This window comes from Anser anser (assembly GCF_964211835.1).
Source record: "Anser anser genome assembly, chromosome: 5".
In the NCBI taxonomy this organism is placed as follows: domain Eukaryota; kingdom Metazoa; phylum Chordata; class Aves; order Anseriformes; family Anatidae; genus Anser; species Anser anser.
The window spans coordinates 7661944-7683868 of NC_139725.1; the positions used below are offsets into that span (position 1 = coordinate 7661944).

At 42.9% G+C, this 21925-nt stretch overlaps 2 protein-coding genes across 18 annotated transcripts in view; both read right to left on the reverse strand.

The window, feature by feature from the left end:
* KIAA1549L (KIAA1549 like) overlaps positions 1-12308 on the reverse strand; it is a 144121-nt gene extending 131813 nt beyond the window's left edge. For all 11 annotated transcript variants that reach the window (XR_014584925.1, XR_014584926.1, XR_014584927.1 and 8 more), the window contains exon 1: positions 11492-12308. Coding sequence is in view for 5 of the 11 variants with exons in the window: in XM_083837835.1 (XP_083693961.1) it covers positions 11492-11648 (157 nt within the window). In the remaining 6 variants the exon portion in view is untranslated. The remainder of the gene's footprint in view (positions 1-11491) is intronic.
* Positions 12309-13434: 1126 nt separating this feature from the next.
* The window catches only part of HIPK3 (homeodomain interacting protein kinase 3), a 74248-nt gene continuing 65757 nt past the window's right edge, over positions 13435-21925 (reverse strand). For all 7 annotated transcript variants that reach the window (XM_083837845.1, XM_083837846.1, XM_083837842.1 and 4 more), the window contains 4 exons: positions 20875-21015; positions 19536-19771; positions 19100-19227; positions 13435-17464 (listed from right to left, as the gene is read on the reverse strand). In XM_083837845.1, the coding sequence (XP_083693971.1) occupies positions 16988-17464; positions 19100-19227; positions 19536-19771; positions 20875-21015 (982 nt within the window). In that variant the 3' untranslated portion in view covers positions 13435-16987. The remainder of the gene's footprint in view (positions 17465-19099; positions 19228-19535; positions 19772-20874; positions 21016-21925) is intronic.

A 21925-nucleotide genomic window follows, 5' to 3' on the forward strand; every position in this document is an offset into this window, starting at 1 on the left:
ATAATATGTAAAGAAATAAAAAGGTGTAGGTCTTCAATGCAGCACAAGTCACAAATGTATTACTAATTCAGCATTGGTGGTGCTCCTACACTTCAGGAAGTTTTGGAAGCAAAACGTGCACTATCTTGGGCTTGAATATAAATACTGCTGTCACTGCAGTGAGTACAAATGCTAGTTAAAGCAAATTAGTTCGTAAGGATTTATTGGCATTTATTCTACAGGACAAGCACATGGCACAGCCACACAGAGCTGAATCCGGCCCCTGCGGGAGCTGGGGCTCGCCCCTTCGCCTCGGTGCCCTCTGCAAGGGGGGGCTCTGCCCAAGGACACCCGCCTCGCTGCACGGCACACCGGTGCCACCCCAGGAAAACCAGAGACTGGAGATGTTAGCCGCAGCTTTAGGCACGAGCCCTGCTAGGAAAGAGATGTTACCCTTCTTTGCTCATCAGTGAGATCGCGTTCTCCTTTTAGACATGTAAATTATCAAGGGTGCAGTGGTAATATTCCTAAAAAGCAGTTTCACTAAGGAGACTGTGGCATCAGCTAAAATGGTAATCCTTCAGTGGTTTACAAGAATAAATGCCAATATTGTCACCGAGAAGAGCACTGATTTAACAAATATCATATCTGCCCAAACAACCTACCATTTATTTAAGCGGAAACAGATCTTAAGATAGCACAGGTAACTTCAATAACTTACAACTTATTTAGCTTCAAAATTATTCCTTATTGTATTTCGTTTACTTTGTCCTAGCCACTGAAGGGCTCAGCAGATTACTTCTCCAGCACAACTTGTCATGCACCTTAAAATGGCAACCTTAATTTATAAAAACATAGGATTTAGGAGAGCATCTACTCCTTCAGTGCCCTGTGTAACAGCTACACCCATCTCCTTGGCTGTCCCTGGAGTCCAAGCTGTTGACTACACGTCCAAACAGTCCCCTGCCTCAGCATGCCTCCCCCGGAACTTAACGGGAAGAAGAGCGATCACCCGTGCTTCAGACGCAGCTGGCAGATCAGAGCCTACACACTGCAGGCTGAGCCCACATCTGCGGAGGTCACTGCAACTTCCCCCTTTGCTTTCCACGTGGGCGGGATAGAAACGGATCTGAGAGCTAAAATAAGCAGACACCCAGGGCTAGGACAAATTAGCTATGGAAACACCTGAAGAGCTGAAACAATTCAACATCAATACAGTGAATTTAAGCTGGCTGCAAAGACGTAGAGGAATTTTCTGCGTGCACAAGCAGATAGCATTAATTTCAGCAATAACTGCCTACAAAGACAATTTTAGAATCAAATTAGTAGTCAAGTAACTATAGAAATTATACAGGAAGATTTCTTTGATCAGACAGTTGTAATAATAGCCCCAGAAATGTATACTACATAGACTCTGTACAATACGCTACATTATCGTAGCCTACAGTTAATATTGATGAAAACAAATTGCATCCCCAGAATATCTTCCTGTGAGATTCTCTCTTTGGGGTAATTTTAATTATCTGCCTTATACTGAAAATATTGGATATATCAAAATATCTGATAAAATTTGAATACTCCATACTTTATTATCTCAGTCCTGTTACAATTATCTATTACTTTAATTCATCGCTGATTTTTAAAATGAGCTATTGGCTTTTCAACAAAATATGCGCCGCACAGACAGTTCATCAATGTGGTTCAGAGCTCGGCAGTATGGTGGAGGACCGTAGACTAATTTCAGATAAGCATTATATGTGCTTCCCTTTGAGCATTCGAGGAGTTTCATTAATTGCAGCGGCTGGCTTGGGGCCCTTTAGAGGACAAAAAGGAGACCAGTATTGAAATGTCATTCCACACACAGTCTCCTACGTAGGACACTGACCCCACGCTGCAAAATGAAGGAAGCCAAAGTCATCTGGAAAGGAGATCAAACTGGCTGAGATCTCTGCGACCTCACCCACACGAACAGCAGCAGCAGCAGCGTTTCCTTCGGCCCCAGCCAGACCAGGGTTTTCACCAGCCTATCCTCAACTCCCAGCCAAAGTCCTGCAAGAAACAACCGGCAAGCTACTTGACACAGAATAATAGTAAACCAGTTGGCAGCACCTGGGAGCCGAACGCAGGGGGCCTGCTTTGCAGTTTCTCTACATACGCTGCTACTTCCCCAAGCAGAAAATCATCACCTCGCGGTCTCACTGAGCACACCAGAAACCTGAAAGATTTTTCTCTGAGGTCTAGTTCTAATACAGCCCTAACACCCTACCTCTTTAGGTGCACTCAAGGAATAGAGTCTTAATAGCGTTCACCTAGCATCCCGTTATCTGCCTGAAATATCTACCAAGGAAAGAGTATCAGTCAGCTTTGCAACTGGAAAGCCTATTCAACTCAGTATGCTTGTCCTCTCCTGTTTACCCAATCCCTAATTGCCTCCTCTCTAAATCTATATCTCAAACTCATTCATATGCACAGCTTTCAGCACTTGCCTTGATAGATCGGTCCCAAATTTCAACCTCACCTGCACTTCATGGAAAGCAGTTAGTTCTGTCTCGGTCCCTAATCTCCTCCTACCTCCCTTTGTTTTACGCCATGCCCCTTAAGCAGCATGAAGGTTGCTCCCTCCGTAGGTTTCAGACGGGATGTTCAGTGGCTTCCCCAGGAGCTCGGGGCAGCTCCTGCAGCACCTCTTGCAAGAAGAGCAGAGGCAGGAGGAGCCCCTGGGCACCTGGACGGAGACACAAGCCACATTGCTCTCTGAAGAAGCTGGCGTGAGGACAGAACAGCAGGCGCGAGGCACCCGCAGAGGATCAGCCCACAGTTCGTGAGAGGTCTCCCCCTGCCCTGAGGAGCCCCTTCTTGGGATGCAAGTGAGCGTCCAGGTGCCTCGGTGGCTGCTGACAAACCACTGCCCTCACAAGCGTCCCCTAAGCCCAAGCAACGTTTCGTTTTTCAGGAGTTTATTTTCCATGCATCTTCTTACAGGTCATATTCTTTTAGTACTAGTTGTCCAAATTTGGGGCATTCTGGTTGTCCACACAGGAGCGCAGGAAATGCCACGCTGAACCCAAGAGCATCCGTCCCATCTCCATCAGTCAGCACAGCCAGGCTTTACAGAAGAGGGCACCAGAACCTGGGTTGTGGTGGTTCTTGAGACACCCCCCTTTCTGTGCCCAGAAGCTCTACAACCAGAGGCACTGAAGAAGCATTGACTGGTTTTGAATCAGGCTTTTTTTTTCAGTTGCTGATTGTCCCCTTATTCCCCCTGGTATTAGGGGACAAAGCAAACAAAGCCCAGGATTTATCTTTGTTCTGTAATACCGTAACATTTAAACAGGGTAAATGGGAACTGTCCAATGGACATTTTGATATCGCTGCTAGATGATGGACTGAATTAGTAGAGAAAAGATTTGATTAATGAAGAACAAAAAGAGGATAGAATAATTAATGTCCAGGAACACATTTTTATGGACAATGAATCACTTCACATTAATTTTATATTTCTATTAGGCTACAAGCTTGATCTACTGGTCTGAGATTTCAATGAGGCATTTGACTTCGTATCTCACATTTTGATTAATAAAATATAAAATGAATATATGATGCATATATGATGCATATGCAGTAGATTTAAAATGATTAAGTCGAGCAGCAATACTTCTAGCGGACTCCCACGGGATTGATTCTCAGCTTTGCACTATTCAACATTTTTATCAGTAACCTGGAGGAAGTAAAAACCCTCTCCGACCAAAGTTCACAGGTTACAGACTGGGAAAGAAACGAATCAGGCAAGCAGATGCAGTCAAGTGTCAGATCACACATCTGGAAATAAAGACTATGGACCAATTTCACGGGTAAGTGTCTATGAAGGGGAACAGCGATGAAAGGTTAGGTCCACCGAGCAGACTGCCGCTTCCACAAGTAGCTGTAGCTTCAGGGGCCGTTCATCTCGCTTCTCTCGATTATACCCAAGCCTGCGGTACAGACTTACTCTAAAAAAATAAATCTTGCAAGCAGATGTGAATAATCAGATCAATGGGAACTCCTGCAGGAGTGACCTTAGTTCATTACGATAAAGGACTGCATTACACCCGACACTGATGAGGGCTCTCGATGAACCGGGAATACCGGACCAGCTCTGGAGGCTGCAGTTCCAGAGGGATGTCAGACTGGAAAGACTTCAAAGAAGAGTCAGGAGAATGACAAAAGATCTGGAAAATACAGAATCACAGAATATCCTGACTTGGAAGGGGACCCACAGGAATCATCAAGTCCAACTCCTGGCTCCACACAGAAACACCCAAAATTCAGACCACGTGTCTGAGAGCGCTGTCCAAACACTTCTTGAGCTCCAGCAGCTCGGTGCTGTGACCTCTGCCCTGGGGAGCCTGTCCCAGTCCCCAACCACCCTCCCGGTGAAGAACCTTTTCCTAACACCCAGACTGAACTTCTGTCTCGTATGCGTTTGGCTGAGCCATCTGACTGAGCTCAAAGTGAAAGGCATGGCTTGATCACGGTGTGCGAGCAGCTGCGCTTGGAGCACGGATCTCAGAGCCTGTAAGTCTCTCATTTTTTATTTATTTTTTTATTTATTCAGTCTGGTAAATAAGACAGCTGGAAAATGAAGTGGGACTTACTCAGTATAGAAATAAGATAATTTCCAAACATGACAGTGACATCCTTTACTAGTAATTGTTGTGAACTACCCAGCCCCTGAAAACATTAATTAGGATCGCATAGTCTTTTAAAGATTATTCTCTATCCAGATCTGCTACACTTGTGCATCAGTCACTATAAAATGGCAAATCTTAAGGTCTTATGCAGAAAACAACTTCAACAATGTCAGTGATTCCTTTCTGACCTAAATGTGTTTATTAATACTTTACTTGCTGACCTTAACCTTTTACCAATACTTTACTTGCTGACCTAAACCTTTTACCAATACTTTACTTGCTGACCTAAACCTTTAACTAATACAGTTTTCACCATGTTCCACACTCCTCCTTACAGCTTACCAGCTCCCATCTCTGATTTTCACTGCTCTTGTGGATGTGAGACGACCAGAGGAAATGCTGTACATGCATTGTACGACCCAAGCTGGTTAGCAGGATTTTTACATAGGACTTCTCAGCAACACAGAAGGGTGTCTCAGAGCAATTGGTAACTGACACGCTGGTAAAATTCCTTTTGAAATGCACTCAATATTTTCATATTAATTATGTAACAGGAGTCCATAAGCATTTTATAGGTATTTCATTAGGCAAAGAAAACAAAAGGTAGGTATGGAAAGTAATGCTTTTTTAATAGCTGTAAATTCACAAACAGCACCCCATAAAAAGTTTAATCGATGCTCCCCCCTTGACTTGCCTAGCAAACAATTACTGCCTGCAGCCAAGTTAGAGCCCAAGAATATGGTTTCACACTGTGATGCATAGGAATGTACACACAAAATGTTAAATTATTTTCTACAGCAAGCAAAACTTTTCATTATTAAATAGCAATGAATTTTGGATACTGAACTGATACTGATGCAAGCATAGGGAAATATATTTATGAGTTCAGCAGGCTGCGGCTTTGAAAACATCTCTGCTACTGAACACTGTGCAAAACCTGGGCAATTACATTTATTGCCTGCCAGTCAACAATGGACAATTTTTCAAGCCGACTTATGTGAATATCTAATTCAATGAATACATTTAGTTAAAAAAAAAAAAAAAGGTTTGAGACTTTTTGAGTCGGTGAGCATCGAGGACTTCAGACAAAAGTAGCTGAGAACACCAAGTTGCTACAAGGATCAGGTCTGGATTGGCCTTACAATCATTCCTCCAAGATGTTTTACCACAAGATCAGAGAAGCATATTTAAAACTACAGTATTATGGAAAACCAGACCAGAAAACGCTACATAAAACAGAAACCATCAGTTTTAAGGATTCTTAAAACTAACCCTAAACATTTCAGCTTAAAGACCCCATATCAAAGACAAAACTGCAGTGACAGAGAGCTGTAAAAATGCACTCCCTTTCTTAGCCAGCCACGACCCTTACAAAAATCCAGTCTTTCATCACTGATACATTCATCGGCCAAAGCTACTCATAAGATTAAAAGAAAACTACGTAAAGAAAACCAGGCAAGCCTGAAATGGTTTCTTTTCAATCAGCTTTTCAAAACTTCAGTGGCAAGCAACATAACATCATCTAAGTCATTTTTATTATTTTCAAAACAAAGAACAGCTGTTTGGTAACAATCTGTTCCCAAGGATAAACTTCAGTTTTTCAACTCTTTTCTTGTCATCTTTACATTGGTTGCCAACATATTTTAGTGGCCTCAGTTATTTCATTGTTTTATAGCTACTACAGAAAATAAATGCAACATCTTTGTTTCCATCTCTTTGGAATGTCTTCTGACATTTTAATTTCCATAAATTTCAATGTTTAGCCTTTCCTTTGACTTGCACACTTAAAAAATCTGTACCTTAGCATTTCTGAGTCAAACAGATTTATAAAACAATCTTCTTGTGTTACCCTAGCTAGCAACTATGTGAGGTTGAACTTACAAAATCTGTACCTCTCAAACACACCGTTTAATTAAAGACTTTTTATTTACTGGCATGTAAGACACTACAGTGAAATCGTAACACTGAACAATACAGTGATGCAGGACAGTTCTGATGCTTTTTTTATTAACTGATATACAAATGGATTTTGATTCGTATTAGCTTGCTTCAGGAATTTTTTTGGTCGCCACCCCACTGCACGAGCACTTGGGAAAACACTGCGTATGATCAGTACGTAGATCATGCAGACGGAATTTCCTAGACAGCAGCCAAAATCACTGCATACGGGTTTTTTGGTCATTATAAAGAAAATGTATACATATGCCTGGAATACAGGAGGAACGTCAGGAGCAGACCTACTGCAGCTGCGCCAACCGATGGATCAAGCCCGATTATAATACCTGAAAATGGGAGTGTTTGGCCACAATATTTACCTTCTTTATCTTGCACAGTCTTTCCTCTACTTTCTCCCATGTCTTCTTCATATTCAAAGACAGCAGGAATCAGCTGGGGTATCTCCCTTAAAAGAGCAACACTGGCACACTGCTAACAGGTGATGCGCGACACGACAGACAAGGTACCGCAGGTAGTTTCGGATCCACAGCAACGTGGGTAGGAGAAAACGTGGAAACAGGCACTGCCTTCTAAGTCTGAAGTTTTATTCTTTCCAGCTTCGCACATCTTTCATTTTTAATTCTTTCCTCCTGCTTGCAGAATCCAGAAAAGGATTTTCACTGATTTAACCTCAGAATCAGACTGACGCAGTATGCGTGTGCTACATTTCGCTATACACACTCTACTACCTCGTAGGAGTAGTTGTTTAACCACTATTAACAATAATCTCTTTTCACCCCGAAGTAGCCCATACTAGGCACATTTTCAAACTTCCCACTTTCCGTGCTAACTCCTCCTTTCAGAAGAGAGAAGTCAAACTGTGTCACCTGCAGCTGCTGTCGAGGCCCTCACACGTCCCAGGTATGTTGGAGCTGCACCCCAGACGCCCGTGGGCATCGGATGCCGCTCTAGTTTTAAGAACACGACTGGCCTTTCTTCTTGTGGCAACAATTACGAGATGCACGTGTGCCCTTCATGTCCTGTCTTACGTGTTTAGAACTACCACTAATCAAAGCGGTTGGATCAAAGCCTGGACTTCTCTCTTATTCGCTTCTTTCTCAATTCCAGATCATTTCACTTTTGTCCTTTGTCGCAGGCCTTTTCAAATCTAAAACGAATGGAAGTTAGGTTTAAGGAAGGAGAAGCAGAGATTCTGATAGCTTTTCAACATATTATTTTGCTACTCTCTTGATAAACTCTGAGGATTAATTCTCTGCTGTGGAAAACTCCTGCACTCTTTCAACTCAAGTATGCCACTATTTCTTCTCCAATTTTTTTAAAGCTCACTCACAGAAGGCACGGCTTGTCTTTTCTTCAGGAAGCTGACCCTTAGCGCTCAAGAGGCAATCTCAGGCACAAAGACCAACTGTGCCACGAACACTACAGCTGCCTTAGCAGCAAACTACGTGTGTGAGATGTACAGAGATCGGTTCTCCTACACCTTGTACTTTCCAATGCTCAACGTCCAAAGCCTCCCAGTGGTATCCCACCTTGCCAGGGGGAAGGCAGCGTTCAGTCCATGGCCCTTAGGGTTACAAGTAAAATGCAAACTAGTGCAGTGCAGTAGCTCCTTCCTCAGACTCAACAGAAGGGAGTTAAAACAGTAAATAAACACCAAAATGCTTATTATTTTTAATGAAATGTTGACGTGTTTGGATGTTGAAGCCTAAATTCATATGCAAATATCATCAGTATTTATTTCAGCAGAAACAACTGTTCCCAAATGACTAAGAAAATGCCAGAAACAAAATTACTCACATTCCCCTTCCCTTTATTCATCAACCTGATCTCAAGCTGGTGTATCAGATTTCAGAAAATACTGCAGTGAAGACTAGAGGCTGTCAGATACCCAGTACATTACTGGATGACTGAACTTGGCTGAAAATAAGATTGCAAATTTCTTCACTAACCATGGGTTTAAAACAAGCAGCAAGCATTCTTTACGGGCGAAATGCGGACACTCTTCAACCTCATCTAAGATTCAGGGTGCTTACCTTAATCTAAAGAGAACAGTTTCATCGAAGTTGTTTCAGCATATATGAATATAAAGTATCTTGTATCTACACAAATCCTAAAAACAGAAATAGTTTTTATGAGCTAACGGGAAATAACTCAGATCCAGGAAAGCAGTGGGAGCATGATAACTCCTGACTGGTGGATGCATGCTCCTGGAGGCCTAATTTTTTCAGCCCACGTGGTAGATGCTTGTATAGTTTTGAATAAAATGAGTCAGAATTTGAAATTCTCCCTGTTCATTTGCCCATCCTTGCGGAAGGCAGGTATCTGCACCTATTTTCTGTCGAGCTAATCAGACAGAACATTAAAAGAGCAACCTGAAATCGCTGGTTTCGTAAAACCTGGGTTTGTATTTCTGGAGAACAGACTTCTGCCTTTCTGTAAATCCTTGCCACCGTCCTCCACGCAGAGGTGGATCCAGCAAGCCACCTGCGCCCTGACACGCTCAGGGCCCTCGTCTCTGCGGTACCTCCTTGGGCAGCGCCAGCACCCGGCCTCCGAGCGCCGTCCCGAGGCGTGCCCGGGTGGAGGCGACGATCCTGGTTCTTTTTGCGCAGTTTTGGGCTCTGAGGTAACTGCCATCCGTCGAGACCCCTGGGCCACAGGAGGTGGCGCTGGCAACCTTGCAGCTGGCACGGAGTGCTCTCCGAACCGCTCAGCCAAAGCTCCAGCTGCGAGACGCAGCCGCTGCACTGGAGGCGTCGCTATTGGGTTTGAAATTACTGTTAATTAAGGTGCGATCTCGCTGTGCTGGTGTTCAGCAAACACACAGGAAGAAACAGACCTTTCCCTGGGAAGTTTATCACTGAGGCTAAACAAGCAAGCGCAAAGGATGACTGACAACACAGCAGGCATACTTTAACATTTCCAAACCCTTATTACCCCACTGCAGCCCCTCCAATGAGTTGCTTAAGCTGACAGTCAACGCAGCCGTGAGCAGCTGTGCTCACACAACGGTGCGGTGTGTCTTTGCGGGCTGGGAGATGGTCCTCTGGGAAGAGAGCAGCTTTCCGAGGCTGCCGCTCAAGGCCACGTCCATCGCAGGGGCCGTGGTCACGCCGCGTGGTCACCAGGAGCTGCGCCGGGCCGGGTGATGGCAGGATGCTGCCCTACACCGCGCCCCCGCTCCTTCCTTCTCTGGATCATTGCTTTTCCCTTTCTTCACAGATACATTCAGTTTGTCAAAGCGCTGCTTAACCCAAGGCTTTGCATTCGTTAGTCTGCAACACGCCTGCAATCGCAGTCACCTACTTCTGATCACGGTGGGCACCGTGATTTTATTCTCAGTGCGCCCGTGCAACAACCTCAACCCAAACAGAGGTGGCGGTGAAGGCATGCTGCAGAAGCTAACAATTAACAATTAAAGGCTTCGCTCTTTAGCCTCCATGCCCCGAGTCCCCTGCTCCGTCCTCACACAGCGATACCACACGTGGACATGAACCAAACAGAAGAACAAAATATTTGTCTGTGGGTAGGTACGCATGTACATACAGAACTTTCCCACACATACAAATATTCCCTGGTGGAGAAAGCTGTAGTAAAAATGGTGTGGAACAAATGCTCTTCCCATCACTTAAAGCATCGCCTAACGCTACCTGGACTCCATGGCAGTAGACCTGCTATATGAGCCATTCACATGACAGTAGCAGGCACAGAAATCAGTAAAAGCATATTTTTGTAACGGAAATACAGACTTACATGCAGCCTGGCCTATGCAAACATGCAGAAGTTGACCTTCTCAGACAAAATTAATGTTCTTGAATGAAAATCCAGCTACGTGTCTTGCCCTGACTCCAGCGGGAGACAGCACTCCCCGTGCTCCGTGTCGCTGCAGGACAGAGCTCTCCATGCTGGTCAAATCCCAGTTTGTGCACCGTAACAACAATAGCTCCTGATGAACACTGGATAGGACTCGTACAGTTTTACCTGCAATTTCAGCTGCAGCTCTTAAACCCATTAACCACAACGGATTAAGGACCTCAGCACAACCACCTGATTGTCTAAAATGCCCGCACAATACCCATCGGTGACGGATTTTTCGCTTTGTCTGCTGCGCCTGCTATTATTGCGGACTTCGGCTTGGTACTGATGCAGCTCCCCACCTTCCCTCCAAGCTGCAGGCCAGGCGGTTCCCACAAGCACGTTTTAAAACCCGCTGGATCTCCGACGAGTGAATACACCCAGAAGCGGGGCAGCGCTTGATCCCTACGCGCCTGCGAGGGCACAAGCACGGCGCGGGTGCAGGATGAAAATCCCGCTCCTGCCACCAGTGCCCCGGTGGGGAGGGCCTGCGCTCCCCGTCAGGAGCAGCCCCGCCGTTAAAATTCAGGCAGCAGAGACCGGCTGCCCCGCGCGAGGTACAGCTCGGGTTCGTCATTCAGCCGCGGGGCACGGGTCCGTGTGAAATCCAGGCGGACTCGCCGAGCACAGGTGAAAAGCCAGCCAGTGCTGGACACAAACCCGGCCGCAGCACCCGCAGGCTCGGGCCGAGGTACGAGGTGTGAGGAACGAGGACGGCAGCTCCGCCAGCTCACGCCCTGCCAAGGAGGACCCGTCCTGGACACCCTGCCAATTTCGGCCCTCAAACCGACACGGGATCGCCGCACGTTCCCGTCAGCGGAGCCGCGCTCCCCTCGTTTCTGACACCCGGGGCACGAATTAGCCCAGCCGAGCACGGCTGCCGGCCGCCTGCTGCTTCACCACAGCCCCAGGGGCGCGTTTGGCCCCCGGGCAGCGAGGCCCGGAACGCGGAGCGGAGCCCGGGCGCCTCGGCCACCCCTCGCCCCCCAGCCCCCGAGGCCTCGCCCAGCCGCCCGCCGCCCGCTCCTTACCCTGCTCCGCCCGGCCGCCCGGGGCGAGCGCGACGACGGCCGCCAGCAGCACCACGACGGCCCCGGCCAGGCCCGGCCGGCCGCCACCCGACGGCGGGGCGCGGGGCGGCGGCGCGGAGCCGGGCCCCGGGGGATGCGCCCCGCGCCGCCGCGCCATCGCCGCGCCGGGCTCTAGAGCAGGGGCTGCGCCGGCAGCAGCGGCAGGAGGAGGAGGAGCGGGGGGCTCCGCATGGTGCCGGCGGCCGCAGCCGCAGGACGCGCTGCCCGTGCCCCTCAGCGGCCGCGCGAAGGCAGCGGCGGCGGCCGCGGGCGGCAGCTCCGGCACAAAGGGCTCCCGGCGCCGCCAGCCCCGGCCCCGCTCCCCGCCCTCCGCGGCACAGCGCCTGCCGAGCGAGGGGAGGCGGGGAGCGACGGGCGGGGGCGGCGCCGCCGGGACCCCCCCAGCGCCCGCTGGGCGGGAGGCGGCGGGGCCGGGAGCAGGACGGGGAGCGGGGCTCCACAGGCAGCCCCCGCCGTGCCTTCCCCCATTAACGCCTCCGCCGAAGGCGAGCCGGAGCCTTGCCGGTGGCGCCGCCCGTTCCCCGCAGGCCGCCCGGCGCCCTGAGGAGGCGGAGGCGGGACCCGCGCTGCGGCACCTCAGGAGCGGAGCCGGGACGGGCGCCCCCGGGCAGGGCCGCGCTGAGGTAAAGCGGGGCCGGCCGGGCACAGCCGCAGCCCCGCGGGGGTCCGGGGGCGACGGGCTGGGCCCGAGCCCCCTCGGGCTGCCAGCGGTACGGCCGGGCAGCCCCTGAGGGCCCCTTGGGGCCGCTTTACTCGCTTCTCCCTCACATCGCTAATTCACTCCGTGCAAAATTAGCTCCCACATGATGACTACTAATGATTACCTACAAAGAAAAGATGGCAGTTATACGGCTGTTGTAGTAAAACGGATAGCTTACTCATCACTCCGCTTTATTTAGGGCCAAGGCATTTACTGCAGGGCCCTCTAGCGGTGCCTCTCACTGCCTGAATGCCTCAATCATCATAGTCCCTCTTTTCCATTATACACTATGTGCATATAAATATAACACTTTTTTTTCTCTAACATTTTTAGTTGTTTAAAAGGTCTTAAAGATGCACATTTCGCAGCATGGTGAATTACTCTTACAGCCAGTGAAAATTCACTGAAGTTTTACCAAGAAAGTGTAGTTAACTACTTCCTAGACCTACCTTTCCTGATTCTATCTATCTTCACTGGACAGAAAGGTAATTTCAAGCCCTTGGAGGTGTATCTGTGCGTCCACACTTGGTGTTGGGATTTGCTGACTTACATACAGGTTCCCCTAGAGCATGCACATGCTCTGTGTACTTGATAACCACACTTTGACTCACGCTGCCTTAATCCATTACTGTATAAGTTACTCGCATTAATGTGAATCTGCGATCATCGTCAGGACTGTACAGCTTTGTGAGTGATAAGAAACAGTAGCTTCTCTGTTGCTTCCCAGAGAATGACCATCTCTGCAGCTGAAAACCAAAGCTGATTCATTGATAAAACAAAGCATGATCCTCAGCCAGCTTGTCCCACTACAGTTCTGTAGCATGTGACAATTCCATTGAGTCTGAAGGCTTTTCCTTGAATGAATGCTATCACAACTGCAGCATAAATTTGTCCTGTGCAGTTAGTGCTGGAGTCTGGGCCAGATAACCACCTCCTCGGGTTGCACAAGCGGGGCATGCAGAAAAAGGAACCTTCAGGTTTGGCTACACTAAAGGCAGATTCCTGAGACCCTGCTAAGCATGCCCTGCAAGTTACTAAAATTTAAAATTTCGAACCAAAGAGAAGCTTAGTGAAATGACTTCACCATAGTTTAAGAGTTGGAACCATTCACATGATTTTTCCTTGCCTTTACCTTAACCCAGCCCGGATCTAACACAACAACAAAGAAAGCCACCAAAAATCATCTGCTGCAATATATATTTTAATTCAAAGTGAATCTCGACAGTAATACACCATAAATTCTTATTTTGACACTCACCAAAATAGTCACCTGGAAAACCCGCTTTTTGTGACAAAGTACAGAAGGCTTGGTCACATTTAAATCACTGAGAACTAGAAAGAAATACTATCGCAAACTGTAAGAGACATTACATCCATAAAAAATTTTCCCAGTCCTCATATTGTAATATTGCACAGTGCAATTGCTACATGGCGAACTAGTGTAGCATAGAAATCCAAAGCAAAAAAAAAAAAAAAAAAAGAAAAGCCACAAGTCTACAAGTTGTTAAACAGTAACAGTTCAAACTTATTAATCAAGTCTCTATCACTGGGTAATTCTAGAACAAGTCTTCCTACAGCTTGCAGTGTGATTTAACTTTTACTTAACACAAACCAAGTTAATTAGCAGTAAAAACAGAAAATTTAAAAACTAAAACCAAAAAAGTTAATACAGTAGCATATTTGACCAATAAAACACCCTGAAGTTAAAAACTGAACACAAGAAATTCATATAAAATCTTGCAAATTAAAGTAATATGCAGATATGCAATTCTGTAGTCATGCAGTGTTTTATTTAAAAAAGGCATTAAAACAGTAACATGTATAAATGCTTCTCAGAGGATGACTTTTTTTTTTTTTTTCCTCCCACAGAACAGGCCTTCTGCCTGAATGCTTTTTTTCTGCATTTGGGCCCTGGACACTTGGACTTAAAAGAGTCCATTCTCTCAGAATGTATTGCAGGACTGGGGAAAAGCCATCCATTATGTTGAATTTAAGCTGTGGCAGAATCCCAAATATGTTGTCCACTGAAATGCAGACATTTCTAAACTTACAATACGTAGAAAGAGCAGCAGATCTAACGTGGGGCACATTTACAGCAACTTTTTCCTGCACACGGCAGGCTACTGTTGTGATATACAGATAATTGTGTCAATTTAACAAGCACAGTAGCTTAAAACCTTACGCACAGTAAAAAGAAAGTACAGTAAATACATTAGACCAATGAAAATCCCCATGGCCCCGGAAAAAAAATGCAGTATTTTTTGTTATCACAATACAAAATTCATCTACTCCATTTGCATTGGTGATTTGTGGTGTGTCCATTGCCTGCAATGGAGTAAGCACCAGAAAAGCGTCAATTCCCAACACAAGGGAGTTAACAGAAAACAATCTGCTGGACCATATAGTACAAGTTTGAAGTGGTAAGGTGGATATCCAATTTGAGCATTTTCTTGACTCCATATATCTAGGCTTTATATATGTGTTGATAAGATTTCAAATTAATCAGGATACTCCTAGTTTCTAATGCATACTTTATATACACATTTATACTTGTACAAAATGCATAGAGCTGATTACTAAAAACACTGAAACTTTTGGGAAAAGTTAGGTTTCTTAATTTTTCAGTGTGATTAAAAATGTACTGCTGGTATTTTTGTTTGTTTTATGATCTAATACTGTTGTATTTTAGTTATTACTCAAAAAATAAATCAAATATAGGCACATTTATTTCATTCAGACATTCATTAAATAAAACACTGCTTGTGTTAGTGGAGTAAAGAAAAAGTTTTACCAGTTATTAGCTTATTGACAGAGTTAAAACTCAAATGCTTTGCACTCTTATTCCAGTCAACATTGCAAAGATTGTATTCCAGATTTTGTTTTAAAAAAAAGTTAAGTCAAGCCTGCAAGATGCAGCTGCTTAAGTGTCTACACAATGCCAATATGAAAACATAAAAAAATTAAGTTACATCAATACATCCATTTATATGCAGTGATGAGCTCAAAGTTAATGGAGATAAAATACTGATGCAAATAACACACCCCAAAAAAACATATGCAATCATCTTTCATCATTTACAGTATAGTAGTTACGACACTTCAAACATGAAAACAAAATTAAAAAAAAAAAGAACAACCCAAAACCCGGCTTCTATTTCATGTAATTAGACTTGTACAGAAATCAGAAGGCTAAGAAAGAACTAGTTAATCACCTAAGTTCACAGCTATCTGAAGTGGCAATCATTATATAGCAGCTTATCTATGATACATTCAAGATAAATGATACAATTTATTACTTGCCCATAAGCTAAAACACAGCCTCAGTTTCATACCTTCTTTGAATCCCATCTCTACACTACAGTATACTTGAGGTCTATGAAAAAAGTAGCTACCTTTTATAGGAAATGGATGATTAAGTCTTTGGTGCTGCAAAAGCAACTTCATTTGAACAAAACAAAAAACAAAAAGACACACCTCCTAAGGAAAATAAAAAGAATGCAAAAAGCATGTAATTTACGTCCCTGACGGAATGTATTAAATAAGCAAACACCCCCAACAGGCTAAAACAAATACTATAATGTAAAAAGACTAAAATCTCTCCCATGCATAAATGAAAGATTGCACACAAAGAACTCACATCTTTTCAAGCTTCAATAGTAAATATTCTGCTACTAGTTATTAAATACTGCATGGTTTGCTCAAGCTAAGATGAAACCACATCATGAATCAATGAGCACTTTGCTTTTTCTTTCATTATCTAGTTAGTCATGCCTACTGCACCTCTAAACATTTTATTATATCCAATTAGACAAACACTTTCAAAATAAACTACTTAGATTGTATTGCAGTTCCATTTAACAGTATGAAATACTGTGTTGTGTGTCACTACTCAATGGCTACTGAATCAACTTTCCTTAAGCACTACTAAAGTCTTTCCTTGAAGCTAGATCATTCTGGGAAAAAAGACAGCAAAATTCAGCTAAAGCAAAACATGCTGCCTTCTCATAAGGAAAAAACACCAAATACTAAAATCATACCACACAAAACCCAAAATGAGCAATACGCTATCAAAAATCAGCAGATCTGAATTTTTAAGTGCTGCAGTCCTCAACATTGATATATAAGTAATAACATTAACAACCTCAAATATTTAAGGCACTATGTGTGGGAACGGTTTACAATGCAGCTGAGATTATTAGGACAACAACATTTAAGAGCAATGTTTAGGCTTTTTTTGCCCATGCAAAAGACACATGCAATGTGAAGAACAACAGCTCAACTTTTAGGTAAGTGACTCAACATTTAAACACCAAGATACGTAATACAAACAAGTTACTTCTACACTGTACTGCTGACATATGTGCATCTGTTGCTCTAATTCTGTACACTGAATGGCTTCCCAAACGTAGACGTGTCTTGCACTAGTTAGAAGGCAATTTTATAAAAAATAGCAGGAGCAAAACCAGATTTCTGCTCCCATAAGTCACCTGTCTAAAGTTACTATATAAGAAGATAACATGACCAAAGACAAGTTATACCAAATGTGCAAAACACATTAAAAGTGAGTTGTTTTTTTTTTTTTAAAGCTCAGAGTTGTTTAAATTGCACCCAAGTCTACATGATTCAAAAAAATAATTTTCCTGTTGTGCCATGGCTAATATTTAATAAATACCATGTTTCTTCTTAAATCAAACTTCTGCGTCATTGAGCTTCCTCAATATACTTTATTTGAGTTCTCACATAAATGGATACTGGCTGAGTTTTGTTGGACTCAGTGGAAATCCTGTGTAAGCAGGTGATGCTGCAATGTACGAATGTGGTGGAAAAATTGGTTTGTATTGAGTCTGATGAATGGTTGGGGAAGGTAAGAGACGGGGGTTTATGCCAACTGGAACTTGGTGAACTATACCACTGGGATGAGATATATTGTACGTTGGATGTTGCAGTAAGGGTCTTGAGGTACATGGTGAGGCAAGGAGGTGGGCGACAGGCGCAGCAGTATTGAGGGGTGCCGACGATGGGTACGGAAGAATAGCAGGCTGTCCTCCGAGGTGGGTACTTCCAGAGAGATGTGCGTGCACGGCAGTGTGATTTGGACTTCCTTGCGGAAGGGAGAAAGCATGACTGGCTACGCTCGCTGGGATGTAGGCCTGCTGTCTTCGATGAGCGTAGTTCCCATTCCATTCCTGCGGCCCAGATCCAAAGTGCTGAACCTGTCCGTACACAGAAATGGACAAGTCTTAATATTTTTAAGTATAAAGACAGTTTGAAAAATGGAATAATGCACTAAAACTAATCAACTTAAAATCAAGAGAAATATAGAGACAGGAATAATTAAATGCTCAAACAAAAAATATATTAGCTATTTAGATAGTAGCACAGACAGGAAATCTGACAATAAGAGATGATAAACAGAACACAAGTTATTTTAATGCTCTTGCAAAAAAAAAAAAAAGATAATATGCCATGCTGGGCTGTTTTAACAGAAATACCATGTATCACATGAGCAAGGTGCTTATTCCAGTCTACTCAGCACTGGCTTGGCATCAATTGGAAGTGCTGCATTCAGTTTGGGCACCATAATGAGGCACAAAGAGGACAAATAGGAGAGAAATTTTAGAGGAGAGCAGAAAAAATAATAAACGGATTGAAAATATCTGAGACAACTAGGCAAACAAAAGTCTAGGGCTATGATCACAGGAAGATGTGGCAATCATTAACAGTTATAAAGACAAAGACTAAAAATCAGTTACTCTCATTAAGTGACACAGATCTGAAACTACAGAGGGCATCTACCACAGAAGGAAGGCTCAGCATAAATTTTTGTAATGAAAATAACATCCTACACTTTCTGCTAGAAGCCTGAGGAGCTGCAGCCACTGAGAGATTAAAAATTAATACTGTGCTGATCACATTAAGGTTTACTTAGAATTAATTAAATCAATCCTGCATGATTATGCAAAAGGGGAGATTGTGTCACCCACCCAAATGTTTCTTACAGTCTGAACTATTCAAGTCATTATCGGTAAATCCTCTTATCTACATATAGCATACTTGCATTTAATATTTGACTTACAAGTTAATATCCCCTGTTTAAGACTTACACAAACAGGTTTCCTCTTTAAGACTTGCACAAACAGGTACTTTCTTATATTAAATGCACCTCCAGATATCTAACCAAAAGCTCAATGCAGCTACAGCTCAAAATTAATTCATTAAAAAGGGGCTTAAACTTAACATTGTGTGTCAACTTCAGTTCTCAGCCACAGTAGACACGTTTACTACATTGCTGGGTAATGATAAAAGCAGCTTTTAAATCAGCCTTGGGTATCTTCCAATGTTGGACTTAACTAAAATCCCAGCTTCTTCCCCCTAGCTTTGCTACCTGGATGCAAGGGTAAGAGAGTCAAGTTTGTTAAGCTCTGTCTCTGGACATCAAACTACAAGTATTTTCATGCACACTACTAACAGAACATGACCAAAAGACAGCTCCAGTTTCTAACTGTACACTATAAGCGTTTTAGCATTTGGATGTAGGAAAAAAAAAACCACACTAACGTTTTTCGCTTTGTCTTGTGCTTGTAGTTGTAGGTGTTGCTTATTTTCTCAGTGTGATTTTTCTATCAGTTTTCAAAATAAAGTCAGCTGCTTTAAGAAAATGACCAAAGATACTTAATGACTTGCCCCAAACGTTGAAATCCATGTCAAGGTTTGAACATCTCTGAACTGCAGCTGTGCTGTTGAAAATATGCAGTTGCCATTTACAGCAATTGAAACTGTAAGCATTCAGCACGTTTGGAACCTCAAGACACAAAAAATACTTCTTTGATATAAGCAAGTACAAATACCTGACTGAAGTTTATATGTTGCTGATTGAATGCCGATGCCAGTTTTTGCTGACGGCTTCCCACAGCAGAAGACTGGTTTATTCTTCCCAGGACAGACCGACCCTTTTTCAGTGGCTGGCACGTAGCATCTTCCAAGATATAAATGAACAATGTTATGCTTTTGTTGCCTTCATTCTCTTCCAGCAATTCAAAGACAATTTCATTTGCTTCAGCATACAGGGGGGAAATAATAAAATAATACACTAATAGAAGTCCACAATTTAAAAAATTTTAATTTTAAATTTAAATTTAAAATTCCACAATTTAGAAGTGTTTATTACAGATTAAGATACATGAGTAAATCAAAATCCACATGTGTATAGCTATTGAATAAATTATTCAAATTCCTACTTTTATCTACTGGTATAGAAAGGAAACAAAACCTCAACTAACTTACCTGCGTTCACCATCTGTTCATCAAGATGTAACCTGTTTTCAAGACTCATTGATGGTACCACTACTGTGCAAACAGTTGATTTGGTTTCAGGATTAACTGATGCTCTTGCTTCCTTATTTTTATTGGTATTAGCTACAAAGCCATCTTCAACAAACGGGCTGTCATGTCCAGAAGAGTCTGAAGTCGGGGAGCCATCTACTGTATCACATCCACTTTCCTGTTCATCATCTGACATACTACCAAAAAATAAATGTATGACATGAAACCAAATATATTTTCATAATGCAGACACGTTTTATTAAAATGCCACATCAAATTTATGGAAGTAAAACAACTCAAAAGTGGATAAAATATTACATTTTACTTATGCAAGCACAGGCGTTTAAGGGGGCAGTTGATATTCAAACTCACCCTACTCACAAATTAAAAGCCAGGGAAAGGATAGAAATCACTTCTACATAAAAACTTAGATGTGTAACTTTCACCCACTTTTTTTTTTTTTTTTTAATTTTGTACTTATAATCCACCTGAAATTTAGATTTTCAGTCCAAGTAAAAGGTTGAAGACATTTTCTTCCAGAAGAAATGAAATTACGGTCTCTGTATGCTTACTACACTAGCAAAAGAGAATACACTGAAAAAACGCATAGTGAAATCATTTCCTTTCAAAATCAGCCACATCCTGGAGTTTGCAGAAAGCCTTCTCTTGGGGCTAATAGGTTCACTATTGATAATGAAAGTTCGGGAAACTTCCTGCACAATAGCAGGTAAGCCTCTGTCTTCTACAAATCCATCGCTAGGAGCTTAACTAGACCTTACCTACTGAAAAAGTAGGTCTCTTCGAAGCTCCTCTGGAAAACACCACATGTGCATAACTTCATATGTATTTATATGTTCACATAAGTGAAGCTTATGTTTGGTAAAAGAAAAAGGACAGTGTCATTAAAGATTACAATACAAGATACACAATGGGAGAAGAAGAGACTGCAAAAATTAAAGATGCTGATAACTTCAGAATCTGTCACATCCTGCTTTGGCTTAGTTAATTCTGCAAACTTAAAAGATTCTCATTCTCAAGGAAGCTGTAAGCAACATGTTTGAGTTTTCTGAGTAACCAGCATTCTTCCAGTATTCTGAAAACTGCCAGTGAGGCAAGAAGGGTCTGTTGAAAAGGATAAGGAAGAGTCTGTGCTGTGCAACTGTAAGCCAATAAAGCAATTTGTAACCACGTAATTTAACCTCACCAGAGGGCAACATAACAAAACCTTTGCTTTTTTTTGTTTAAATAAACTGAGTCTACCAGGTTCTTTCTTTTTGCTGAAAAGTGCACAACTTTTTACCTGTTGGATCTCTTGCAAGGAGATGGACTGGACTGTCCTGAGGAGCTAGTACTCAGAGTGCTATCAGGACTGCTTAGAGAGCATACACGGTCAATATTCAGAGTGTTCTGGCAGGCTTCGCAGTCAAGGCTACCTTTACACCTACCACACAGAAAAGAAAGTGAGCAAACATGCAATCTCTCATTCGTTCTTTCTGTACAGTGACTTAGAAATAGTTATGGAATAAAAAGAAGTCAGAGATTAGAAAAGGTCCCCTAAATAATGTAAACAAATATTTAATTCCTTCTGGTTTTGTTTTGTTATTTTGTTTTTGCCTGTTATGCTTTTTAAAAGAAAAAAATCCAAAACAGATTTTAAACCATTTCAGAGTTCTTTCGAAAATTCCAGACAAAACATGTGTTGCTGGAAACCTACCAAGGAATTTTATTACTGAATTGTTACTTAAAAAGTAGATACAGTTTTTACTACAAATAAAGTTTAGAGCCTTAAAACAATTGACAAAGTTTAGATTTAAAATGAAGGTTCCTCCACCTCAGAATTGGTAACAAGTGAAAATAAATTCAAACATTAGATTGTTCAGCCTTTACTTAAAACAATACGGTTCTGTGATAGCTTTGTGAAAAAAAAACCTTTGTGAAAAAAAATCCTTTGTGAGACCATGCTCAGCATTTGTGTTTGTATCCAAGTGCACACCTCTTCACACTGCCTTTTTTTTTTTTTACTCACATATATATAATGTTATCTACTAGACGCCGCTGCTAGAACACTTCGATGATACAAAGCCAGAAGATTAATCTTCAACACAGAAATAAGGCATAACAGTATTAAGGAAAAAAAGTATGCTGAATTTAGAAATGTTCTATTCTGAACAAGTCTGTTACAAAAGAAGAGTAAACTGTTTCCTTTGTAAATGCCTAACTTCCACAGATTAATGAAGAAGAATTAGTATTTTTCACTTTTAAATAGCATACTACTGCAGAGTTAACGTTGTAGTGAAATATGATCAGTAGTGCATTGTCTTAAAAAAAAGATAAGATTTTTTAAGCACAGA